A 27,770-nucleotide genomic window follows, 5' to 3' on the forward strand; every position below is an offset into this window, starting at 1 on the left:
ATAAATAGCATCAGTTTTTCATAAATGTCAGTTAATCTGAACAGTGAATAATTCATCAAATCAGCAGAACATTTCCCCTTTAAGTCTTTACCAAGAAAAGGGTAATGGCAATATTTTCACTAATTATGTCCCTGGCGCTACAAAAAAAAAAAAATAATAATAATTTATTCATTTATTTATTTAATTCAACAGACCCCATAGTTTTTGGGTTTTTTTTAAAAAATGAAGGCCTCTTCCAAACAGTTGAGATGACTATTCATGTTAATGGTAAAACAGAAAGAAAAAGTCTAAATTACAAATTATTTACCATATTAGTGATTGTAATTTGCTAGTATACGAACATATATTAATTTGTGACCACTGAAATAGTTGTATTACTAGTGATAATATTATTTCCAAGCATATTTACCATTAGGGCTATGGTGCTTTGAAAATGTCTGAGAAATAGTGCAAAATTGTACAGATATAATTTATTTCACCAAATATACAATTAACAAAATTTCATTATATGGTATTAACAACGGTGAATATTCATCCTTTTTTTTATATTTAATAAAAAAATCCAACTGTATTATTATTATTAAAGGCCAGTTCAACTGGTAAAACATGGCTTTAAACAGTAAAAAAAAATCTTTTTTCCATCATTTTTTCCATTGTATATATAAAATATAACAGTAAATCTATCATTTTAAAACCATATATGATTAGAATTAATTAAAATCTTTTATATCAATGTTAATTTCATTAGTGTAGCATCATTACTTTTGCCATAAAAGGCCAAATCAACCATTTGGTAGGGCATGTCATTAAAAATGTAATTTATTAGACTTTTATTTCTTTTGTATAAAGTTACATAAATCTGTTCAATAAGGCCCCTGGAATTACAGCATTTTCAATAAACATGCATACTTTTGAAAATCCTCACACACAAAGCCCTGTGTACCTGTTATCTTTTAATTTTTTATTTTACTTTAGTGCCAAGCTTTGATAGATGAATACATGCTTTTTAACAACTTAAATAATTGCACCAGTGAGACCAATATATATTAAGTGAGATAAAAATAGAGCGCAATAGTAGAAATGTAATGGTAAGGGTAGTGATGTCAGTTCACGGCCTGTGAGCCCAATCTGACCCCCAGTAGGATTCCAATAAAAATAATTATTCACACTGGAAACTGCTTTTGTGTGTTTAATATACATAAGATGCCAGAGTGCAAAACAGAGCATGTTTATCAAAAAAGATGCCAGTGGAGGATCCACATACTCCCCAACAGAGGTCCCAGCTAAGCCTTGAATGTACTAAAATTCTCCAAATGTCCTAAAATCCTACAAATGTGTAAAAAATCTTTGAAATGCTGTAAATCCCAGAAATGTGCAAAAAAAAAACAACCTAGAAATATCCTAAAATCCTCGAAACATGCACACATTCTAGAAATGTGCTGAAGTCCTATAAAGGTCCTTAAATCCCAGAAATGACTAAAAATCCTAGAAACATCCTCAAATTCTAGAAATAGCCCTAAGATCTGAGAAATATCCAAGAAATATCCAAATTTCCCAGAAACGTGCTTCAATCCTTGAAATGTCATAAAATCCGAGAAATATCCTTAAAGACTAAAAAAATGGCCGCATTTTTGGCCTCCTGCAATCTTTCAAGTGTCCCCCAAGCTAAGCAAGTTGAGTGTCCCTGCTTTAAGGCTGCTTTACGGGAAGTGAGCAAAAACGGAAGTAGATGGGAGGGAAGCCTCTTGCGCCGCACGGGTCTTTTCGCTGCTATCTTTTCTCTCGGCTCCCGTTTTGTGTGTTGGGGGGATGGGGCCGTGCCGAGGATGAGAGACTCCAAATATTTACCACTTGGCTAACTAAATATCTTTATTTCCGAACTGGGCTTCCTCCCTCGCTCTTGTACATATAACTACTTTTCGACCACGCATGAGTTTCGGTGGATTTTGGCCCAAATAAAGTGGAGTATCTGTACGTCCACGACACACGCTTAAAAAGTCGACAAAATGTATTCCTCTGCTGGAGGTAAGTGCTGCAGCTAACATTAGCATCGGCTAAGTGATGCAGCTACCAAAAAAAAAATAATAATAATAATCACACCGTGCTGATACATTTTCATTGTAGAAACCCTGTTTCATTAAGCTAGTTATCACAAACAAATCCTTTGATCGACAACATGTCGCCCCGGTCTTAAGTGCAGGCATTAGTAGTAAAGACAAGCTTAGCTAGCGTGCAACAACAAGAAGCTGCTGTTAGCCAAGTTAGCTTCAGCGGTGCCTCGTTTCCCCAACTTGTTGTTGGTTAGCTTCTCGGGGTAATTTCACAAAGTGGGGTCGATCGGTGTATATTTTCTTAACAGATCACGCAAGTATAAACGCACCGATCTTTGCTGTGAGTCTCTCTGTCGTTGGATACAAAATACAGTGTTAAAGCAATATCTAGCGGCCGACCATGCCATCTAATCTCATCACCAATCGCAGCTATGGTTAGATCCCAGTGTCCAACTTGGACTCGGTAGATTAAAGTTATGTTGGATTGCGTTTGCTCACGATGTAAATTTCCCAAATCGCTCAGTGTAGCACGAGCTTTATGACATTTAAAAGAGTAAACAAGACTCAGGTAGGAGTTTCGACCGAGGCTAAGTCAATTATACAGCTGTACACTACATACGATGTTTATATTTGCTGCTCATTTAAGTTTATTTCCCCATCAGTGGCTTTTATTCACAGTAACAATCATTAAAAACACCAGAGACACTGTGTTTTATTGTTTTCAAATGCAGTGATTGTTTTTAGGGTTTGTTTTCTATGTTGCGGGAGGCATCTCTGCTCTCTTTGCAGGACTAAAATATTAACTGTGGGCTATTTCCAGGAGAATGGGTGGCTCCAGCAGTTAGATTGGCGGCTTGCACGATTCCTCCTGTGTGCATATTGATAAGAGTTTTGAAAAAGCAGCCCATGATTGTGGACGATGGCGTTAGAAGCGATAAGAGAGATGGATGTACTGAAATGTAGTTAGTTGTTGCAGTGGAAATGTGCAAGTAAAGATGAGTAACACTCTGCACTGGCTCTTTTTGCCACCTGCTATATAAAGAAGTTGTTTGTCTTTTTAAGCCCAATTTCTTTCAAACAGCAACTTAAAAGAGCCCAAAAATGGTAAAAAAAAAAAAAAAAAAAAAGAAAATTATTTCTTAAAATGTGCTGAAACATAAATGTATTTATATATTGTATTTGACTGTTTTGCAACATAATTTTACATAGAAAATTATTAAAATTACAAATATAGTTAGAGACTTTTTTTTGATAATTTGCTAACATTCCTCCCCTCTTTAACATTTTTCTTATGTAATTTTCTTGTCACCTTTTTGGATTTCTTGCTATGTGTGGGGCATTTCTTGCCTAGTTGATAATTGCCTTTTTCCCCCAATGTTAATGAAATAAATCAAACTAATTTGCTGAGGTTTCAAAGGGTCAAACAGCTTGTAAAAGGGGTCCAAACGCAGCACAAGAAATCAATCCAAGTTTCAAGGGGTTAAGCAAAAAAAAAAAAACAACCTACATTTCTTTCATGCATTAAGTGACTCAAATGTATGTTTTCACCTCTCATACTTAAATAAAGTGCGTTTCAGATTAAGTATTTATAACATCTTAATTCTTGTCTTCTAGCCACCGAGATGCAAGAGGGACCCCGTTCCTCTGGGTCAATAAGCTCTGGTAAGTTTTGCCCATATTTGGGCTTTCAAGCCTTAAACTGGTCCCAGCATTGGTCCAGTAAGTGGCGACATCATGCCTTTCATATCATTCAAGCATGGCAGTATGTGCTTATCTGAAGTACAATTTAACCTTCAGAGTGAATAATGAAATTGTCCAGGAAATGGGACACATGTGATTTAACGCTGTAGGTGAGACTCTAAAGAAGACAATGTCCTACTAAATGGCCAATTTCCTCCAAATGCACCTCATTTTATGCTCTGAGAGGTAATGCATTTTAAACGCTTAAGGTTATTCAACAACAGCAACCGTATATTACTAGATTTTCTGGGTGTTATTTTGTTTGAAAGGACAGAGCTGGAGCACAAAGATAAGGCACTGAGGGGACGGCAGAGCGAGCTCTGACAGTCTCGCCGTAATAGCTGAAGTCGCAGATACGGAGCGTCTCGGTTCAGCCCTTCTACCAATGATGAAGGCTTTGAGAGTCTCCAGACTATAAAGAATGAACAACAGGCACCTGGAAAAATCTGAACAGACTGGTTTTGATTTGGAGCCGGGTCCAAATTCTCACACACACCTTCTGCCAGCCAAAAACAGCCAGTGAACGAAGAAGCGATGGTGTTAAATGATGACCTGACTCACTGGCTCCTCAATGCTTGATGTAAAAGATGATGTCAGAGACTTAATTCTGTAACTGTGCGCTCACCTCCGCAGTTATTCAAACTAACATCAGCAGATAAACAGCAACTGGCGACGGTCATTTCTGTTTATAAAATAGGACTAAAAGATCGAGACTACCCAGCAAGTGGTGTGTTTGTCCAACAAGATGTAGGAAAATTCACGCTAAGGCGTCACTAGAAAAGAGACCGCTGCTGTCGCTCGAGTCATTTGATCCATTGATGATGCACTTTAACTGAGAAAATGCCCTTTTAGCTTCGTAATTACAGATTTGCCCTAAAAGACCAAAAATCTACACCTTAGATATCATAGCTTCTGCTTTCTCAATCTGGATTTACTACTGCTTGCTTTTGAAAACCTTTTATGTTTTGGTGTCCCAAAATATTGTGTCTTAAATTTCTCTCGTCACCACAATGGTGATAACCTACCACATGGAGGACTAGTTGACATGGCTGAACAAGTCGTGCAAAACTGGTTGAGACATGTCACGCAGAAGTCGTCTTAGGTAGCTTTTGCTAAAAAGTAACCATGAAAAAGAAGACTGTTACTGTTGGAAACAACTCGCTCCGCTGTGCTTTTCTCATGGATTCGCTACCCGTCTGTAAAGAATAGGCTGGTACCTGTAATTACAGTATTACAGCAAACAGCTGTTTTTAGTTTCTTTTTTTTTATTTTTTATTTTTATTTAATTAACTTTTATTTTATTTTTTATTTTTCTCCTCTTTTCTTCACTCCCCCCTTTCTACTTTTGAGTAATTAATACAATTATTTGATGAAGTTATGCTGTTCTCCCTCCCTCACCTGAATGTGTTTTGTAATCCTATGGGAGAAAATGTTTGAAATTAAGACAAATATACATGTTTTTGTACCTTTTTTTGCGGGATAACAACTCTGAAAATCAAACACATTTACAAACAAAAAAAAAAAAGAAGACTTAAGTCTCTAATTCGGAGAGGAATGTATGAATTAGAAAATCTCTCATTCCTTTGTTAATAGTCAAAAGTTTCTAATGTTTTTGTTGCTGTGAAAGATGTTGACGTCAAAAATGTTTTTATGGAGAAAAAAAAACTTGTTTTCCATTATGATCAGTTGAGAAACAGACAGTGTTTATGTTTTATCTGTAAGTGACACTTTTTACTTATATATGTGCACATGTACATGTTATGTATGCGGTCAGAAAATACTAATTGGACCTGTAAGATCTTTGGACATTTCTGATATCTGTGTAATCCAATTTTAATTGTGCAATTTTTTTTTTTTTCCGTCTTTAGACCCGCCCTCTTCCCCAGTGCCAGAATATGTGTTCAAGCCACCATCACGGCCGGACTTTGGCACCATGGGCAGGACAATCAAACTCCAGGCCAACTTCTTTGAGATGGAAATCCCCAAACTGGAGGTCTACCATTATGACATCGACATCAAGCCTGAGAAATGCCCCAGAAGGGTTAACCGGTGCGTATGTGTGTGTAAATCATTGACAGTCCCCTGGCAACATGTTGGATCAGTTGTTGGAATCTAATTTATGCGTTTCACGTTGTTCTCAGGGAAATCGTGGAGCACATGGTCCAGCACTTTAAAACACAAATCTTTGGTGATCGAAAGCCAGTGTATGATGGGAGGAAGAATCTCTACACTGCCATGCCCCTGCCCATAGGCAGAGACAAAGTACGGATTTGCAGCAATAACATCTCCACTTTTGGAGAAATCGCACAAACATCTGCAGCATTGCCTCAATCTTTTTTTCCTTTTCCTGTGTACCACACAGGTGGAGCTCGAGGTAACCATTCCTGGTGAAGGCAAAGACCGCAGCTTCAAAGTCTCCATCAAGTGGGTGTCCTGCGTTAGCCTGCAAGCGCTGCACGAGGCACTATCAGGGCGGCTACCCAGCGTTCCCTTTGAGACCGTCCAAGCCTTGGATGTGGTCATGAGACATTTGCCCTCTATGAGGTGGGTTATTTTTCTTATTGAGCAATAATTTTGGGACGATTGATTGTCATTATAGTTTATGGTTATAAATACGCGGCCAACTTTATGCTTGATGTTTTCAGATGGCTACAGCGGATGTTTTGGCCCTAATTACTAGTTGGATGTACTTCACATTTTTCCTGATTATTTTTCTAAAGCTTTCAGTGTGCAGACATGCAACTCCACTTGAAATAATTCAAAATCCGGCCGCACAAAATGAGCGATTACTCAGTTTTGTTCAAATAAACACAGAGCGATTTAATCCACCACCCTGACAACGCCAGTCGAGCCGAAAAGAATAAACATAGCGCGATCGAAAAGTGTTGTACGGTCGTTTTTTCACGTGTTTCAGTCTCTGAGCGTACGTTGAGACAGAGATTGGGTTGTGTTTGTTTCAGTGTGGCCTGACAGTCAGAGACTAGACTAGAGAATAGTTTCTGTTTCTCAGAGCAGATTTCACATCTGACTGTCCTCTCTGACAGGTATACCCCGGTGGGCCGCTCTTTCTTCACTCCCTCAGAGGGATGTTCGAACCCGCTCGGGGGCGGCAGAGAGGTGTGGTTTGGCTTCCACCAGTCTGTCAGGCCTTCCCTTTGGAAAATGATGCTCAACATCGACGGTAACTTTGATGCTGATTTTACACTAGTAAGATGAAGCGAAGCTGTTTCTGTGAATCTCACCTCTGTGTGCTTGTTTCGTTGACAGTTTCTGCCACTGCATTCTACAAAGCCCAGCCGGTAATTGAGTTCATGTGTGAGGTCTTGGATTTCAAAAGCATTGAAGAACAACAGAAGCCCTTAACAGACTCTCAACGAGTGAAATTTACTAAGGAAATCAAAGGTAAGACAAGCTCAGGAGCTCACTCGGTACTATCTGTTGAAGTCAGTTCGGTTCTGTGTCCATGAAGTGTTTTTCTTGGCAGAAAAACTGTGGCAGTGTGCGGGGGAGCGCTTCATTAAAGAAAAAAAGCACTTTTTTAGTGATTCGCTGCATGTCGTTTTCTTTATTGCCAGCACTACGTTAACATAGGCTTCACTGCACAGCTACAAGTTTATAACGTAAAGCACAACACTCACTGTTTATCCAGTCTGCTCCCCAGTTTCTGACTGACAGCAGGACAGTAGCTAAAGGAGGGGCAGTGAAGACTAAAGCGCCTTTCTTAAAAGCTCAGATTTTCAAAAAGATGTTGCTGGCAGCTGTACCAAAAAGTCAAAGCGCTGTGAAAAAAGACGCTGATGGCAGCACCGTTTCTCTATGTGGCAGCATACGCTCTGTCCTCTGCTGAGGAAGACACGCTGCATGGACATTCAAGCTCAGACGTTTAAGTTTTTATTTGGGGTTAGTGCTCAGTTAAATGTATTTACAATAGAGAAACATTAATATTTAATTCCCTCCTCTAATATCTGTTTATGATTCAAATTTTATACTCGAGTCAAGGTTCAGTTTACAGTCTTAAAAAATAAAACCTTTATTCTAAAGTCTCTTGAGTGTTATACTTGAACAATACACTTAAAACTCTCGTCTTTTAAATCGCTGTTAAAAAAACCTTTTTTGGTAATTTTACATACATTTTATGCATTTTTTTTAACTCATAAGTTTTTATTATGTAACTGTTTGAGTCTTAGTTCATTTCATTTTCTGTATGTTTTTTTTTGTAACTGATTTGAAAAGTGCTATATAAAAAGCAAGTTAAAAAAAAGATTATTATTATTTAAATATGTGTCATTAAGTGTTTTTCCTGTAATGAATTATGCCTGTCTTTTGTCGTAGGCCCAGGGTTGGAAATAATCACCAACTACCAGTCAAAATTCTGATAAAATATGCAAGTGGCTTCTAGGTTTTCTTTACTTACCAGCCAAAAAACAATGGTAATCTATTCAGCAGCTGGTAGAATTTGGAAAGATGGACAGAAAACATTATTTCTGACCCTGCAGGCCATTCAAAATAGGCTTTGTTTTTCGTTCTTTTTAGTTTGTTTCTTTTGGGATTCTTTTTTAATTCTGTTTTCCTCAATTGTGATGCCTCCTTCCAGGCCTGAAGGTGGAGATCACTCACTGTGGGCAGATGAAGAGAAAGTACAGAGTGTGCAACGTCACCAGAAGACCAGCCAGCCACCAAACGTAACAAAGCTCTTCTATCTTGTCAAGTCTTTTATAGTCTTAACGTTTTATGTGGTTAAAAAAAAGTCCTCTGTATCAGGGGTTAGCTGTATTTGTCTCTTACTTTTTTGGTGTACGCTCCCCTCAGGTTCCCCCTGCAGCAGGAGAATGGCCAAACTATTGAATGCACAGTGGCACAGTACTTCAAAGACAAGTACAAGCTCATCCTGAGATACCCCCACCTCCCATGTCTACAGGTGGGACAAGAGCAGAAGCACACCTACCTACCCCTAGAGGTAAAAGCATCACTACCCTCCTGTTCTTGTTCTCTTTTTAAAAAGTTACCAATTCAGTCTGGACTTTTCTCTAAACTTTTTTTGCCTCACGTGTCTTCTTCAGGTGTGTAACATAGTGGCAGGACAGCGCTGCATCAAAAAGCTGACAGACAATCAAACCTCCACTATGATTCGTGCCACAGCCCGCTCGGCACCAGACCGTCAGGACGAGATTAGTAAATTGGTAAGTCGTGAGATAATTGTTTTCTGAATGCGCACTCGTGTCGCTGTCATGTACACAGTGAAAATAATCAGTCACAACTCAGGAGTCGAGAAGATGTAAATTGGTAGCAGCCAGGGCTCTAGACTGCTAACAAATAGGTTGCATATGCAACCATTTTTGTGAGCGTGCGAGTTGAAATTTCATGTGGTCACATTCGCGTGAGAGCTGCTGAAGTGACAGCTGACTCACAAATGGCTCTAACGCGGGTTAAATGTGCAGGTTATACAATTCTGGTGTATGAAATGTTTGTATCATGAACGTGCAGCTTTTTTAAATAAACTTTGGTTATCTGGTCACATTTTCTGCCACGTCCAAGGTCCTTCTTACTCCCTCTCCTTACTGCTCTCGTACTCACCCAACTGAAGTTACATCAAGTAACTACCACATGGCTTACTACCAACGCAACGCGGAAACATGTTTTTGCAACTTCAGCGAAAGAGTTTGTGATGTTTATTACAACTTCAGTGATATCTGCTGTCTCAGTTCAACTCACAGCTTCGCTCGCTGATCGGAGCAGCTTAAGTCTCGTGTGAGCGGTCAGATAGCGCTGTGGGCGGGATATTCAGCGAGGCTACAGAGTGGTGGCTGCAGATAGACAGAGGTAGCTGCATCAGAGCCAAAGTAGCGCAATTTTCACTTACTTTATTTTATTGGCTATCGAGTATTTAAAAAAACTATTTTGGTAATAATGGAAAATGGGTGTGACCAGCTCATGTATGATGCAATTCACTGAGAAAGTTGGAAGCACCAGTGCTACCAGTGGAAAAGTTAGTCTGGTTGTGGTTAAAAAATGAATAAAGATTCAGTGCTTGCCTGGCTTTTCATTTATTTTCAAGAATATTGGTAAGTTGAGGTGAGATGAGAAAAGGTTTCTGGCCATGTTGCTCAGTTTTCAGTTTGATGCTAAGCACAGACTCAGTGGTGTTTGCTGATTGGACACTGGAGTAGAGGGTTCATAACGTCGGTCATAATTGGCTGTAACGAAGCAACCTACGGTGGTTTTCAGTCACATTAATGATGTACTTGAAGTACTTACTGCATGTAGATTCACATTAAAAGTGTCACGGCAACACATTGAGAATTTTGCTTATAAAGATAAAAAAAAATCTTTACAGATCTTTATATTTGCAGGAATTCTGCATTCACATTTAATCCAACTGCCATGTTTTGTTTTTTTTTTTTGCTAGATGAGAAGTGCCAACTTCAACACCGACCCTTATGTTCGTGAATTTGGAGTGATGGTTCGGGATGAGATGACGGAAGTGAATGGTCGCGTACTACAAGCACCCTCCATTCTGTATGGAGGCAGGGTATGTTGATTCGCAGTTGCGACCTAATTAAGTTGTCAGCATTAACTTTTATTGAAATAACTTTGTCGTGCGCACGATGACGAGCACTAATACGGTGTGCCTGACGTTGCAACTTGCAGAACAAAGCAATAGCAACACCAATCCAGGGAGTATGGGACATGAGGAACAAGCAGTTCCACACTGGCATTGAGATCAAAGTGTGGGCCATCGCCTGCTTTGCACCGCAGAGGCAGTGCACTGAACTCCTGCTCAAGTAAGTGAGATACATCAGGTGCATGCATTTCCTGTCATTGTGTTCATGAGCCTCTTATTGATTTCGATGGCAGGCAGCCCGTGATTAAGGGACTGGTGGTAAGAAGTTGCGAGCATAATATAGGATTTGGAACACATCCTATAGAAACGCACCAACACAAGGATACATTGAGCCATGAGCTGGAGTTTCAAATGTTGCACTCGAGAGTGCAGAAACAGCACAAAGCTGTCTTATTGGATTTGTGCCTCTTTTTGGTCTTTCACAACTGTCGTGACGGCCCAGTTTACAGAGTGTTTCGCTGTATTGCTCCCCTGAGGACCGAGGTATTTTAGCTCTACAGGGACGCAAGAGAGCATGTTAATCATGTACAGCTGTGCCATTCATTTGCAATGCTTTTGCTAAGTTTTTGTGTACTTCAGTACTTTTATAGGGGATGTCTCAGGCTTAATGGCAGTGATGACGTGTGTTTGATGCATTTGTGAGACATATAGGTCCCACTGTTTCTCGGTATGTTTTTTTTCAGACTTCTTGCAGTTTAGAGTAAACATAACATCCTTAATTTTCCATATGCAGAATGAGCCTGACCGATATATCGCTCGGGCTCATTGGCCCATGACAGATAAAGCTTATATTTACATATGCAGCTTATGTGTCGCCCGATATGCAGAGTACATAAAGTTTATTTTTAACTGAACAGAATGTAGAAAAGATGTTTAGAGTAGTGTTTAATTATCAAAATGCCAATAGATTTCATTTTTGGCATTAAGTTTATTGTAAAAATATAGAATATGCTGCCTCCATTACATATCTTTGTCACAAGTATGCGATATATCAATATAGCAATTTTTTTACTCCCAGGTATCGACATATGCCCCAAAAATTCAGTATCAGAGCTTTATATAGTATTGTAAAGTTAAAGGAAAAGTTTCAGGGTCTCCATAGTCATGGAATTTTACAATCTCATTTTCCAGGCCTGATAAGGTAATGGAATTAGTAAAAATCATTGAAAGTTTTGGAAAAATTGTGGAAATTTGGATAGTGCTACAATACAATATTTAACCTTCAGCATAAAGTATACTATACAGCTCTGTTCATGTTAAACGTTGTGAATGGACTTGGAAATTTTATTATGGGTCCTTGAAAAGAAGGCAGACATCTCTCTGGCTGATATCCAAAACTCACAACTCACCGAAACAGAAGAAACAAGGAATAATATGTATTTTTGGTTTGGGGTTTAATTTACCCTGTAAGTACCTGGATTTGCAGATTTGTTAAAACTCTCTAAAAATACACAAGATAGCTCAGGGGCTTCTTTCATATAAGTTTTAAACATTGCATTACTAGACTTGTCACTTTCCTTGACTTTTTCAAATCTAACTTGCTTAACCTCACTGAACTATGAATAAACAAGTTCCTCATCTGTCTCAGAGCATTCACAGATCAGCTGAGGAAGATCTCAAGGGATGCAGGGATGCCCATTCAGGGTCAGCCTTGCTTCTGTAAATACGCCCAAGGAGCGGACAGCGTGGAGCCCATGTTCAGGCACCTCAAGTACACCTACCAGGGCTTGCAGCTGGTGGTTGTCATCCTACCGGGAAAGACGCCCGTCTACGGTGAGAGATCTGCTCGTTCAGTCTGTTGTTCTTGTGTTGTACATTTCGGCGTGATTTATTCCTGCAGCAGGGATAAGACACTTTCAGGACATGGACATTTCAAGAAATCCATTTGTGTCACGTGAAATCCTGACTGATGATACTCAGCTTCCTGTGAACTGCAAACTGAACACGTTGCTGATTCCACCGATTCAGGTTTTCTATCAGTTACAGTTGCTAACGATGATTATTTTGCTGGAGTTGAGATCACATACATCACATTTTTTAATTTTTTTTAGAGATGAGATTGATTTTCTGGATATCAGTTTGCCATCATACAGCAAAATAACATTTGAATTTGATAATAAAGCCATGACAGCATGCAATGAAGTTTTAGAAAGTTTTGGTTGTTAAAACACGTGTGTCATGCTAACTGTAGCAATGCCTTGCTACTGCAAAAAAACTTTAAACAGCTTGGGTTTGTGATGTCGAACAAACACTTTTGAAAAATCTGTGAGGATTCGTGTGATTACAGAGTTATATTTTAAGCTCTGGCGGTTGGACCTGATTAATCAGAACAGAGTTACTGATTCTATTTCTGATAGAGGAAATAACAACAAGGAAATACAGACCAAGTAAAGCTACATTTTCACCACCTGCTCTCCTATTTGCTTCCTTACTCATTAAGATATTGGAACTCCCTTCCTATTCGTACGTAACAACTAAATTTGGCCGCATATAGAAAATGCATTTATATGACACTTTGTTACTGTTTGTAAACAATGTCACTGGCAAAAGTGAAAGCCAACCCAAAAGTCACTTTTGTCTGCATTATTCTGCACTGTGTCCATGATTTTCAGTCTTTCGCTTGGATGCACGCTCACTACCTTTTTTATTAAGTCCTAAACCCACATGAATGCTGTGCCCAGGAAAGTCAGCAATATTGCAAAATAAGGAGAAAAGTCTCTGCAGATAGATACACTGCCACACACTTCTAGTGGGACATAAGTGATGAGAGGGACTATTTCTGTATAAGTCTATACATTGTTTTTAAGGAAAATCCTGCGGAGTATAACTTTTGAGGTTCCAGTGTGGTGGGTAAAACCATATCTCCACCCCCAAATAACTGAGTGGTTAGTGTTCCTGTGTGTGCTTAATGTGACCAGAGCAAAACATCAGTATTTTTACTGATCATGTTTAATTAATTAATTAATATCTCCTGATTATGCTGATGTGTGTTTTAGCTGAGGTGAAACGTGTCGGGGACACGGTACTCGGCATGGCCACGCAGTGTGTGCAGGTGAAGAATGTTCAAAAGACAACACCTCAGACCCTCTCCAACCTCTGTCTCAAGATCAACGTCAAGCTGGGCGGTGTCAATAACATCCTCCTCCCGCAGGGCAGGTTAGTGAAGATACTATCAATGAAATCCCGCCTTGGATCTATGTGTATGTCTTTGAAATGGGACACCTATCAACCGTCATCCAGATTTTTTTTTAAAAAGTGCATTTTTTGTGCTGATTTTCACCTGTGTCTGCACTCTGCATTCATGATCCAGGCCGTTGGTCTTCCAGCAGCCAGTGATCTTCCTCGGGGCAGATGTGACTCATCCGCCTGCAGGAGATGGAAAAAAACCATCCATTGCTGCTGTGAGTACCACCACAACACAACATGCCCATCTGCACTTCACAGATAGTTAAATAGAGGTAGTTAATGTGCTCTTAAAGGAAAATGTAACATTTTTTTAGAACACAGGAGTTACTGTTCTACCGCTGCCTCGATTACTCAGTTTGTTTCTGTTATTGTGTGACTTTGGTGTTTTTAAGAGTTAGTTCCCATCAAAGCGATGGTAAAAACTGTCTGTCAGGATGTATTCCACTTAGGTAAATTCATTTTTTTGTCCACTCTTTATATTTATATATCATATTATATGTTTTGTTTCAGGTCGTAGGCAGTATGGATGCCCATCCCAGCAGATACTGTGCCACAGTGCGGGTACAGCAGCACCGCCAGGACATCATCCAGGACCTGGCCACCATGGTGAGGGAGCTGCTCATCCAATTCTACAAGTCCACCCGCTTCAAGCCCACCAGAATCATCTACTACCGCGACGGCATCTCCGAGGGCCAGTTCAACCAGGTGATACGCAAATCAGGAATGATGCAGAATAAACGCGGAAATATCATGAAGTATAGACTGTTCAGGCATGAGTACTTATATTAGAAATGATGTGTTTAACACAGCTTAGTATTAATGTTATGTGAAACTTTTCTCCTGTTCTGTTTTTTGAGATACAGGTCCTTCAGCATGAGTTGCTGGCAATCCGGGAGGCCTGCATAAAACTAGAGAAGGACTATCAGCCTGGTATCACTTTTGTGGTCGTGCAGAAAAGACACCACACAAGACTCTTCTGTATGGACCGAAACGAGAGGGTCAGTATTGTCTGACTGGTAGGGTTGGGAATTTTGTCAGTTTTGTAACTAATTTAACAACAAGAAAAAAAAAATGCGAGAGTGCACACAAGTTTGAGGCTAAAAGTATGTAAAAACATTTTTGGCATGCACAGATGGCACCAAATTAGCTGCTATCATGTTGGTGTAGTCTTTTGCGCAATATCTCTTAACTGGTAACATTATGTAATCCAGGTGTCTTGGTGACACTAGCACGACACTAACATTTAAACTCCTTCTTGGAATGACATTCCCATATCTGCAATTAAAAAAAAAGTTGTTCATAGGTCAAAATTTCATGTGGTGGCTTTGTTTTCCACAAAATCAAGGTTGTTATTCATCAATATAAGGGAACCGTCCTAACCTGCTGATGTATTTTTGTGTGGATTTTTGCAGGTTGGGAAGAGTGGCAACATTCCTGCAGGCACCACCGTGGACACCAAAATCACTCACCCATCAGAATTTGACTTCTACCTTTGCAGTCATGCTGGCATTCAGGTAAGAACTCATCAAATGTGCTTTAACTAAAAAGTTAAACAGCTTGCGAGTATACTTTTTTTTGTTTTTTTAAATGTAGAGGCAAATTTAATAGATTTTGACTCTTACATGAAAAACAAATGGATCAGTGTGTGCATTGTTTTTACCTGTCATCCATGATCGCTCCTTGCAGGGCACCAGCAGACCATCTCATTACCATGTGCTCTGGGACGACAACCACTTCTCTTCAGATGAACTGCAGGTCCTCACATACCAGCTATGCCACACCTATGTGCGCTGCACCCGGTCAGTTTCCATCCCAGCACCAGCCTACTACGCCCATTTGGTGGCTTTCCGGGCTCGCTATCACTTAGTGGACAAAGAACACGACAGGTAAGGACTCAGTTATATTCTGTATGTGCCAACATTTCTCACAGCTTTGTGTAAATGCAATCTAGTAAATTAAACCCATAGACTGTATATGAGAAGTGGATGTGGCCTCCGGACTTGAAAAGTGAAGTCACGGTCAGCTTGAATTACGGATGCACCTGGTAGCGGGTTTGCCTGGCGTATCCAGGAGCCAGGCGCTGTCATAGGTGGACGTGCATAGTGTCCTTGCACCTCCAAAGCTCCACCATCTGGTACAAATATGGTCACCTCCGGCTCCCAAAAAAAAAAAAAAAAAAAAAGATGTTGTTTCTGGCTAAAACTCGAGGCTTTAAAACAGTAGTCCACAAACTCTCACAGTGGCTACATCCACTTCTTTTACACAGTCTATAATCAAAGCTAAATGAAAAATATTGTACATAAGAACGCAAAAAATTTTTTGACACCATAAATTTTAAATTTCGCTGTTTCAGTGCCGAGGGCAGTCATACATCAGGCCAGAGTAACGGCCGTGACCAACAGGCCTTGGCCAAGGCCGTTCAGATCCACCAGGACACGCTGCGCACCATGTACTTTGCCTGAGAGTACACAACCCCCAGTTGGCGTGGGTGAGACCGCACTGATGGAACACACTACCCCTCGCTGTCTCACTGTCAGCTGTAGATAGCATCACAGTGGTTTCACATAGTGATCTCCCTACCTAACAGACCTGTCAGTTACCCACGTGTCGACAATTGTACTTCAGCCCCTGACCCACCCAAATCAAGCCAGCTATCGGACTGTACGATGCGAAAGGACCCCTCTTTTTTGGGGTTTGCGCCGGAAGAGGTTTATTTACATGTTGTGCATTAGTGTGTGTTTGTATTTGTTGTGGGAACAGATGTTGCAGAGTATGAAAGGAAAAGGAAAAGTTTGTACACTGATAGAAGAAATCGACCGTTTCTAAACTAGCGGGCAGTATCATTATACTTTGGGGTGATCTATAATTTAGAAGAAGCCGTTCACACCCCTTTTCCTGTTTCTGTTGTTTGTTAGGGTCTTGGTGCTTGAAAGGAGAAGGATCAAATTCATCAGAGGATAAGGGGGCTGTTCTCTGTTTATATGCCTAAAGATTTGCTCCTCTGACAAACATTATTAATCAGCCAATCAAAGCAAAGTGCACTGACCAGAATGGGTACTTCAATCAGGACAAAAGTACTTAATATATTGAGGGTTTGCGTGTGATTTTTCACATAGGGCACTATGTGATGAAAAGTGCCATTTGAGACCACCTTTCTGTTGTCTGTTTAAAAACTATGAATTATTAGGCCCACATCTGGTGGGTTTTTCAGTATTTGTCCTTGATTGACACTGACGACCATTTTTATGCCAAATCTGGTGACAATTTACAAAAAGGATTCCTTGCATCAGATTTGTTATTAACCCTTGAACCAACACTTAGTTTATTCTAGATGAGGGCTTTTAGTTCAAATAGAGATTGAACAAACAGCATCCCTCTCTGCCTCTCGTTAGTCTGAACTGAAATAGTTTCACCAGTAACCCCATTCCCATGCCGAGACTTAATTGGGACCGGTTCCCAACATGGACACCTTTCTTATGTAGTCTGAGCCGTGTTGATAAAAGACACATGATATAGAAATCAACATAGAGGGGAACTTGATGAAATCTTTTTTTTTTTTCCCCCCCTTCTGTTTTTATAGTAATTTAATTTCAATCAGTTTTGTAATGAATATGCATGTAGCTGACTCATGTTTTAGACATTTAGGCATTTGTGATAATTGTTTATTTCTTCCTTTATACACATTAACCCTACTTCTGTGTTTTAATGTATATAGCAGCGGGATAGTGTTTTCTGCAGCGTCGTTGTCAGAGCGGGATGTTTGTGTGGCGTCTCGATATCCAGGCATTCGGTACAGTGGAGTGAAAGCTGCAACATTTCTAACTGATTTAAAGTCCCTTAAAAAAATAGTGTTTGCTCCATGAATTGGGAGCAGTTGTCGCACAAACGCTTGGGTTTTATGCAAATGACTTTTTGTGAGTCTTTATACTATATAGTAATGTTGGTAATAAGGTATATTTTGAATAAGCTTTCAGTGGAGGCTGCTGAAAATAGTTTTTTTTAACAACTGGCCCACATGTAGTCTAAATTAACACTGTCTATTTGTATACAGATTTTAAATGCAAATATTCTCTTGCCTTCTAAGACTTTTACGGTCTTACTAATAATTTTAGACATTTCCTAACATCCCATCTGAGTTTTACTACTAAGTTAAGCTGGCGAATGTTCTCATAGTCTTGATTGGAGGCGAGTAGTCTATATTTTCTAACTATGCATCATTTTTAACCAAGAGATTTAGCAGTGGGGTATCTCAAATGAATTTGGGTCATTTATAGAAGTAGATAATCAGGGCTTTTTTTTTGTTTTTGTTATTGTTTTTTTAGCATGTTGCATTTAGTAGCGTTTCTTAGTGCTTATCAGCGTCTTCATACCTTTCTAACGGGATGAAGTATTTATGTGGTCATTTGTAAAATTGTAGATTTTATAGCCTAAAAAATTTGGTGTATCCTTTGTAAACATACAATCTTTCTTAGCCAAACAAGATTACAAACTTTTACATGATTAATATTCAAAAAGACATGGAAGCACAAAAAGGACATTCTAGGTGCTAGAAGTTTTCACTGTAAACCACCTTAAATCCTCACTGGACTGGTCAACGAGGCTTTTTAACATGTACGCTAGAAAAAAAAAAAAAAAAGATGCTTCATCATTTTGAGGATCTTTGCTCTCCCTATGACGACCTCTCTGTGTTACCCTTTTTACTCATTTACCTGTAAAGCAACTAGAAATCCGACTGACTGTGTTTGTGGGGCATTCTGAAAAATCACGTACTTGATATTTACTGTTATGATGTCAATATTGTTCTTATCGGTGCTGGTCTCACAACATGTAAATTTGGATGCACTTTCGATAGCAGAACGTTGGTATGACTTCTATAGATGCGTGTTTCTCAATCGAAGCGGGAGGCTCAGCCATATTGCGTGACACTGGTGTAATTGTATGGAAATGGCCGTGTGTTCTACCTCCTGTTACCTGTTAAAGTGTTATGGTAACATCACACTGCGGGCCATTTCTGTATAATTACCCCTGCTATCTATCTAATTGGCATTGTTTGAGTCTTGCATTGACAGTAGAGGTTCAAAACGCTTGGTGTGCATGATGGTGAACGCGCTTTCTCAGTTTATGTAGTTGTGTGATGTTTTATTTCATATTTTACTCAAACAGATAAGCGAGAATGTTTTTCTCTTTTACTTTTCGGGGTTTTGAGCGTTGAGCTGTACGACCAAATTCTTGAAGTGTGTTTGTATTCACACACAGCTTTCCCTTTTTTCTTTCCCTTCTTTATTCTATGCACCAGTGAAATGACAGACTTTTCATGACACCTTGAATTTCCACCGTATCAGTAGAACAACAAACGCAAAGCCCACATCAGCTATTGCCAATTCTTGAGTTGGAGAAATTGTAAATGGAGAAATCGTAAATGCACCCGTAGTGGTGCTGTTAGTCAGACTGTTAAAAGTTGCTTGCAAACCAAAAACAAAGAGAACAACCTCTTCAGCCTGAAAAAAGCATGTATTTAAATCCATGTGAAGATTTGTTTGTAAAGGTATTGGATTCAGGAAGGCCTTCGATGTGTTAAACTTTAGAGTTGTTTCGATACCTGTATTAAAAAAATGCCTCCAATACTGCTTAAAATGCCCGGTCACGTATCAGTGAGTACACTAGCCTAAGCACCAATCCGATACCACGTAATTTATTACTAAACTTAAAAGTCGTTCCACACCTGGATATAATTGCAGTTTTCCCACAAATCTATTCTTCTGCACTTTAAAACAGTAGCCTACACAGAAAGTTGCAATTACTGCTTTAGAACGAACAAAAAAAGAATTGAATTTTGGTAAAAAGTTAAACGTTAGCCATTGAAAAATGTCAGCAATATTCACAGTATTTAATCGAGGTGGGAATCAGAAGAGCTCACAAGATACAATGTTATAAAGATTCTTAAGTTGTGATATAATATTAAACATGTAGCAAATTATGTCTCCAAAGAAAACCTCTGTTTCATTTAAGTGTCCAGTTTATCGCACAGCAGTATTTTTATTGCAGCAGATTGTTTCTAATTGACTGAAAAAGCATTTGATTTGATTATTCTAGTAGGCTACCAAAAGTTTGTGTTTGTAATATTAATAATTTATATAATTAAAAGTTTAATTGGTGCAGTGTATCGCTACAATATTGTCATGCTAAAATATCACAGTACTATGGTGCATCGATTTTTTTCCCACCACTAAATTTTTTTCTGGTAATGCAACCAGTAAAAAGATAAGGTGAACACTTCGCAGGGTTTTAGTTTCAGGGTTAGTGGTATACAGCTGTTAATAATTTTATTTTTTTAAATCAGTGGTATCGAATTGGTACTTGGTATTGAGCGATTAGCAAGTTTGGGTATTGGAATCGGTATCAGGAGGCCAAAAAGGGTATCGGAACAACTCATCACAGAACTTTGTATATTTCCTGGTTAAATGCCGTCATGTACAAGTGTGATTTTCTGTAGTATTTTATGGAGACTGATGTCAATTTTTAGCCCCGTTGTTGAGTCCGTGTTTGGAAATTTCATGTATGTGAAAGTGGGGAAAGTGAAGGGGTGTCCTAAATGATAGTGTGCTGCAATTCAGAACATCTAGTTGTCTTTTTGGGAGATGGCTTTGTGCTCGTTGTTACTGCTCCTTTCGTGTTTTACATTACTTTATACCAGCACCTTAACATAGCAGATCAGAACGGCATTATTTTTCCTGGAGACAAAAACTCCAACATTTGACGATGTTTTTGCACTAAACAAGAATGGACTTTTGTAGCTGTTGGAGCATTAAGAGTATTTATGAGGTGGAAAACTGGCAACCCTTTTTTTTAAATTTAGAAAGGAGCAGTGGGCATTGGTGGCATTTCAAAAATAGGCACAGTCAACAGGCTTGAGGGCCTCAGGGTGTGCACTTGCCATTCAGAAAGCCACGCCTGCTGATCAAAGAGGGATTCAACATAGCTAACCAGCATTCAGCACGTCGTCTTTGAGAAAAAGCCCAATGCCTTTTAAACGTTAAAACGGAGTGAAACTCGTGGTGTAGGTGTGTTGCCTTTGTACAGCGATGTGGGAGAAAGGTGCTTTATGCAAAACAAACTGACAGGTGCTGAAATTGAGCTGATGAGCAATGGACAATACGATTTTTGTAGAGGCATGGATGCCAAAGGAGTGTGAGATTAGAGCGCACGGAAGGTTTGACACGGTCACGTAGAAAAAATGCTTAAAGTAAGGCCTGTTTTTACCTGATATAAACATGCATTTTGGGGAATCCAAACAAAAGTGGACAGCCGAGGCGCATCGCAGTTCACACTTGAGACTGCCACGCGTCTCCTTAGCTGATGGCTTGTGTTCAGGTTTTGTTACCACCTTTGTAAATTATGCTAAAAGATCAAATGGCCCTGCAAAGCGATGCACGATAATATCCGCTCGGTATAGGTGTCTGCAGATATTGGCTTTAAAATGAAACTTTGGAATGGGCCAACATGCTGATTTCTGCCAATATGACACATTTCTTATTATAGACAGAGTGAACATGTACAAAACATCAACCCTGAGTGGAAGTATTTTTCTCATTTTGCACAGTAAGTGAATATTACATACATAAAAAAAGCATTGTATTGAATGTATCGATCTGCTGGTGAGTCCCCAAGATAAGATTATGCATAATATGATGTTAATTCCCACTCGAAGAGACTTGATGATCACTTAAATTAGATGGGGGGGAAAAAGTGGATGTCTATCAGTTATGGGCCAAATGAGGTGTTGTATATTGGCATATGGGATATCGGCAGGACGTTTATGCATTTGTTTTTGCGTTCGTTCTCTGGGGAAAAGAAAATATTTCCCGAATGCCTAAATTCAAAACTAAATACCCACCCAATTGATAAATACTCAAATAGCTGAATATTTGGGTCCAGCTCCACTCAATACCCTAGTATACCATAATACTGTGATAGCAGCCGTGTTAAACGTGGCCAAATACATCCCAGACAACCTCGACGAGTGGTTGTAGTGATCGGATTATGTCTTTGTGGTCGTTTACGCTTTGTGGTCCGCTTGCGATCTCCTCAAGACGCACACTGGTATCAGGTATAAACAGGCTCTTTGTGTTAGACATTACCTGGGACAATACATATCAAGATTCAGAAGAGGCGTGTCCTTTTTACCTAAGACTGTTTGATCAAAATGACCTAAATCAAGAATGTGTATGGAACAAACAAGCTAATACACCAGCCTGGATGAATGTGGCACTACTTTACCAGTTTAATGGTGCTTAGTTAGGCTGTCAAAACCCCTGCAGTGGTAACCTTACTGACATTACTTCACCTCAGTTTGGCAATTTTTTTGTATCTTTTCAAGAGTCCAAAACTGGGACAAAGCAGATTGTTGAAATGACTGGTTTGTAAACTTCATGGCATATCATAAGCTAATTTAATCAATCTGTCAGTTTTATTTTCTCAATACTGGGTTTTTCTTTTGTACCTGTGTTCAAATGTAGGGATGGAAGAGGCTAAGATAAAAAATTCCTCAAAGTGTAACGATCAGCCTGTTTACTTTTTTTGCTTCTTGAATGGTCTTGGATTTAAAAAAAGGCCGACTTCCAGTGAACCTACACATCAGTTTATTCCCAACCACGACCCTCTGTATAGTCTCCTGTCTGCCTCTCATCCGTCTCTTGTATAAATATTATTGCTGACATAAAGAAACCTCTTGTAGAGTAGAAACCTATTTTCCTAGCTCCAAATAATAACAATGAATGTACTTAGAGCCTGCGTGGTTTGTAATGTTGCGTAGGCTATCCATCCAGTACATCTATACTCATGTTTGCTTCTTATGTACAGCCTTTTCACTTTTCTTTTTCCAGTTTTTTCCCTCTTATTTATAGGCTTTAATTATTGCAGAAAGTATTGTTTTCTTTGATATTTTATTGATTTAGATATTGCCCACATCACAGTTGATATCAATAATCTTTTCACTGACTAACAGACAAGTCTACAGTCGAGATGTCTTTCTACTGTAGTTTTAGGAGACAAAACGTTTCACACTGTTGCAAAGAGTCTTCTCCATTTTTTTTTTTTTGGCGTCATGCTTGTGTGAGGTGCTGTAACATACGAGCTGTGTTTGAGTGTGTGTGTGTGTGTGTGTGTGTTTGTAGATAAATGATGGTTGCTTTGGTGTGTAATCTTGTTTGATTTTTTTGGCTTCTGCTTAAGCCCTCAGTCTGATATATTCCTGTCCTGTAAAACCCTAAAATCCTCCTCGGGTTCAGCTCACTAACTCATTAGCGCATTGCCACTTAAAATCAAAGAAGGTTTTTGTCCGAGTGTTGCTTGTGTTCAGTACTTTTGGTGATTGTATTACTACATGGCTGTTTTTCCAGATTTTGTAAAGTTCAGTTTAGGATTTACATGGCACTCCGTTGGCTACAGCAAGCATAATCATTTCCTCTTCGTATTCCTAGTTAAACCTTTCTGAAGCATAAGTTTGTCCTCGACAGTCGGTCTTTATCATGCCAATGTCCACCTAGTTACCTGCAGTCTTGTGACACTGGTGCGGTGTCCACGAGGTCTCTGCTGTTAAAGTTCGCCTATGTTATTGTTTTTAGCTACAATTATGAGTTATTGAGCACAAATTCAAATGGGGTACTGGCAAGAATCATTATGCCTCATGTCCACTGGATGCAGCTACGTCACATTTTGGTTGTCATGTACGGTCTCGGTTTTAGAGTTCCTGGAGATGTTTAAGAATTTTCTTTAAGCAGTCCTTTAGCAGCTACATTTCCCATCCAACCCATCCAGTAGTTGTGACATTTACGATCCCAACAGAATGAATACTAATGACTTTGGTGATCATCTGCTGTTTCCTCCAGCGTGGCTGCAGGTTTTTGTTCCAAACAAGCAGGAGCACAACTGATAACAACAAATCAACTGTGTGAAGACGGTTCAGTTGATTGGATGGGTCGAGTCAGATGTGCCGCTGCTCGGTCAGAACAAAAACCTGCAGCTGCAGCAGTATGAGACCGCTGTGCAAGCGTCACCAGCATGTCAAATTTTTCATTTATCCAAGTTTTGTAAAAAAAAAAAAAAAGTCATTTTCCCAGAGGGTGAATCCTAATGATTTTGTGAGCCTTCAGCTTTTATGCTCATGCTTCTATCGGGTCAAATTTGATTTGGTTCAATACTTTCGTTTATGGCCAAATGTATTATCCTAATACTATATTAAGTGCTGTTTACCAAATGAACACGCTAACATATTACACAGATTGGTGAACATTATACATGTTAAACATAAGCATGTTGGCATTGTTATTTTAAGTGTATTAGAATGCTAATGTTAGCATTTAGATTGAAATACTGCTGTTTTTAAATTTAGCAGCTTGGCTGTAGTCTTTAATTTTTTTTTACAAACATTCTGAAAACATTTTTGCAGCTTATACAGAGACACAAGTTGCATTTGCATGAAAATAAACCCAACACTAAAAGTGGAAACAGACAACTTTTCCCCTCCTAGTGTTTCTCAAGGAGGGTGGAAGCAGGAGAGATCACAGTCTCAAATGACGTCACACAGTGGGGGTACAGCACAGGTCTGCAGTTTCCCAGTAAACACCCGGCAACTGCAGACCAGATTTCACTGCGTACGTGCTGTACCCCCATTGTGTGACATCATTTGAGACTGTGACTTATCCTTCTTCCACCCCTCTTGCTGTTACTGTGGGTGCTGCCTGTCACAAAGACAACTGGTTTACTTTTTGTTTTCCTCTGAGCCAAGCAACTACCAACAACACAGGACTTCTTGTTTTCCAGTTACTTTAGTTGTTCCACTGTCTGCCATTTGTGCTACGGGGGGGGGGTAGTAAAACTAAAAAAATGTAAATTGAGACCCTTTGGTAACTGAGGGTAACTCACAATAGTGACTGGGGACAACAAAAGTGCTGTCTTCTTTTTGTTTTGGTGGCACAATGGTTGACACATTCTCTTTATGCCCTAAATTAGCCTTATTTTTCCTGAGAGATTTTTAGAATTGCATGTTAAAAGCGAGGCTTATAGGGATCCAATCCAAACACCAATGCTGTCATTAATCTATACCCTTTACATTGTGCAGTCAAAATTTACTTCATTTCAATTATCAAATTGAACCACAATGTTGTCTATTTCCACTTCAAGGGAAATCAGGTGAGAACGTGGACCACTAATCTCTGGCAGCCGTGACGGAGCCAGTATGTGTTGTAGCTGCATCCGGAGGTAATTTGGGGTATGTCTCGGGGCTGTAGTAAAACTGACCTCGACTGAATAGAGCTGTTACCAAGCTTCAGTAAATCAAACCAATGCCATCCAGCTGATCTTACATGTATCCAATAATGCAAGACTCATGTGGGTATTTTTGTATCTTCAAAGCATTTCTAGTCTTCAGAATGACTTGGCTTTTTATTTACCAACTTGGAAAAAAAAACTACCTCAGAGCAGTGTCAGGTGCTAGCTAATCTTAGCCCTCATTTACAATAATGGTAACAAAATCAAAAAAAATTGTTGTGACCAAACCAATACAAGCCAATATCGTGTGAGAGCACTGTTCTTTCCTTTAACCTTAATAAATGGAAAACCAAGTAATCATGTATGACTGGTTGGTTGCTTTAGTTGGTGACATTTTAGGGGACCAAAATTTTTGTAATTGGGAGTCTCATTGTGTCATGCAAGTCCTTGATTTTTCAAAAGATGGCGATGAAAACTACAAAGCACAACTAAGGTGACGTAAGCCGTAATCATGAGCATTTATCGACAAATGTGCCATCGTAAAGTAATTGAAATCACTATGACGATGTGATACCGTTGGCCATACTGAGGAATGTTTGGTGGAGAAGGTTTGTTGGAAAGACGTATGTACAGCAATAATGTCAGTGTGTGGCCTGTGAATCGTTGGTAATTAGTTTGTCTTTACGCAGGTCAAGGCAACGCTCGATAAACGTGTTTAGTCTGCGGGACTATACTTTGCAAATGGGTAGATTAGTTTGTCCAAACATTTGGAACCAGCTTTTTCTGTTTGAGTTTTTCCAGAATGTTTAAGGTTTCAAACCGGATTGAGCCACTCCATGTGATCAAACGCCTACACTTCTCTGCCGTGTTAACCCAGTACTGCAATAAAATCAGGGTGGATGTCCCTGTCTCCGACTCAGTTCATTTTTCCTACGATTAGTCAGACTCAACGCCATTTTTGTTATAAAATGTAGTTTTTGCATGCGACAATTTACAAAGGGAATATACACATTCGAACATAATTTACAATGTAGCGGGACATTGTAATCGAAAGGTACATACGAGGCTGTGCGGCAGTTTGTAATTTAGTTTAAACTGAAAACATCCAGAGTGTTTGTAGTCGTTTTTATGTGTGCCTTTTGTCAGATCTCTCTCTCTTCTCCATATGCCCCAACATTGGGTTTGTGAGTCCTTTTCAACAGTAAAAGGTTTGACGAAATCTGCTGCGCCACATAAAAAAAAATCCATTTTTAATTATCATGCAACCTTGCGTGTAGATGCTGCATAGAACGATCAGTATTTGTGTTTTGCACTTTCAAAGCAGTCTCAAAAAGAAATCGCCCACGTGAGGTTGGGCGGAAAGTAAAAAGAAATAACTGACGAGGTATTTTATGCTATCAATAGGAATTATAAGGAATAATATGACTTTGAAGAGCTTTTCTAAAAAGGTTGATATATCTATATATATTCATGAAGTACCTCATAAGCCTGATATATGCTGCATTGACTTTTTTTTCTGTAGTGTACTTCATATTGTCCAATAAAATTTTTAACTTTCCCCATTGTTGGGAGGTTTGAATGTCACTCCAGGCTGTGCACACGCCACGACCAGTAAATCTGATAGAGTTCTGTTGTAACAAAGGTTACAGCTCGTGGCCAAATGATTATGTGTCATTTATGCAATTTCTACGCAATTCTCTGAAGTATATTTCTCACTTGTCACATATTATTTCTGTACTCTGTCTTTTTTTTTTTTTGTTCTGCTTATTCTCTGCGTCTGTGTAGCCAAAAATATCGGGTTTAGCTGGTGAAGAGTTGACGCGCACCACGCATCCTGCAAGGCTCTGCGGTATAACACGTCTGTTGACTCAGGTATTGTTGTGAAAGGGCTGTATCTGCTTACTGTGTCCCAAATCCCCCCCTCCCCCTTTTCCTCCTGCACCTTTGTCTTAAAATAGCCTTAGATCTACATGTGAGGTTCCTATTTGGCCTTAATAGTTGAACAAATTATGCACTACAATTTCACAGACTTGACAGAGAGCTCGATTCCCGTTCGTTTCTTGAAGAGTTTGCGCATCATCGCCGTGTTATCTACCTCCTATGAATGTAGGGGCTGTCCTGGAGTTGTAGTCGACTACAAAACGTATAATTTTCTCGCTCATTTAAAAAGGACAACAGACAATCATCTGTAGTTTCTTGAAAAATAAATATATTCCCCCCCTGTTCATTCATATATAGATTCCAGGACACTCCATTTTTCTTGTATTTTTTTCCCCTCATTGGCCATTTTCATTTGTGCTTTTTGTCTCATTGTAAGCCATGACGAAGAAGCAAAGTGACCAAAGTCTTTTGGCAAAGGCGGGCCCTGCACAGCCACGTGAATTCAAACCTCCCTTCATTATGTGTCATTTTGAGCTCAGTTTTTGAGTTGTTGTTTATTTCTCTTTTCTCTCTTCTCCCTTATTTAAACCACGACATGCCAAAACTGAATTTGCTGTCATTCCTGTTCTGGTGAGGGTCTTTATGTTGCTGATTTTTAATTTGTTCACATCCACTGCTAAGCTCCTCATTTCTTGTTGTTGTAAAAGGTGTAAGCTTTGATTTCTATTTTACATTTCCTTATTTTTTTGTTAACAATTATGCTTACAGAACACAAGATATGCTGTAAACCCTGTTAGGACATAATGTGAATACGTATCACTTAATATAGTTCACTCTTTGGCTTGACTGTAAGTTGCGTTAATTAATAAAAATGTTTCAAAAGTTTTCCCGCTGTGACTTCTGTTCAGTTATTTCATGTTTTTGTACTGTGAACTATTGTATGATTAATGATTGAAAATGTTTGCACAATAAGCTGTTTTTTTACAGCAGACGTTTTGACTTGTCATAGTCGGAAAAAGCAC

The 27,770-nt window shown here is 39.2% G+C and overlaps 1 protein-coding gene and 1 long non-coding RNA gene across 2 annotated transcripts in view; one reads left to right on the top strand and one right to left on the bottom strand.

Annotated features, from left to right (window-relative positions):
• LOC121957938 (uncharacterized) overlaps positions 1 to 15,389 on the bottom strand; it is a 38,730-nt gene extending 23,341 nt beyond the window's left edge. The window contains exons 1-3 of the long non-coding RNA XR_015779378.1: positions 15,260 to 15,389; positions 13,694 to 13,779; positions 12,135 to 12,247 (exon numbers count right to left, since the gene is read on the bottom strand). This is a non-coding gene — a long non-coding RNA (uncharacterized LOC121957938). The remainder of the gene's footprint in view (positions 1 to 12,134; positions 12,248 to 13,693; positions 13,780 to 15,259) is intronic.
• Positions 1,354 to 27,633, top strand: ago2 (argonaute RISC catalytic component 2). The gene is made up of 20 exons (XM_042506295.2): positions 1,354 to 2,025; positions 3,666 to 3,713; positions 5,660 to 5,840; positions 5,933 to 6,053; positions 6,154 to 6,335; positions 6,836 to 6,972; positions 7,059 to 7,193; positions 8,386 to 8,473; positions 8,601 to 8,748; positions 8,852 to 8,971; positions 10,198 to 10,320; positions 10,440 to 10,573; positions 12,002 to 12,186; positions 13,410 to 13,569; positions 13,724 to 13,814; positions 14,110 to 14,304; positions 14,463 to 14,597; positions 15,012 to 15,113; positions 15,286 to 15,485; positions 15,953 to 27,633. Exons 1-20 carry the CDS (start codon positions 2,007 to 2,009, stop codon positions 16,059 to 16,061), a joined length of 2,613 nt encoding a protein of 870 aa, XP_042362229.1. The 5' UTR covers positions 1,354 to 2,006; the 3' UTR covers positions 16,062 to 27,633.
• Positions 27,634 to 27,770: the final 137 nt, after the last annotated feature.

The sequence above is a fragment of the Plectropomus leopardus genome, chromosome 17 (genome assembly GCF_026936395.1).
Source record: "Plectropomus leopardus strain MGB_pleo_1.0 chromosome 17, ASM2693639v1, whole genome shotgun sequence".
Classification (NCBI taxonomy): Eukaryota; Metazoa; Chordata; class Actinopteri; order Perciformes; family Serranidae; genus Plectropomus; species Plectropomus leopardus.

Coding starts and splice junctions, on each gene's coding strand:
- ago2 (XM_042506295.2), top strand. Junction 6,973..7,058: donor AATGATGCTCAACATCGACG/GTAACTTTGATG, acceptor TTTCGTTGACAG/TTTCTGCCACTGCATTCTAC. Junction 8,749..8,851: donor ACACCTACCTACCCCTAGAG/GTAAAAGCATCA, acceptor TGTCTTCTTCAG/GTGTGTAACATAGTGGCAGG.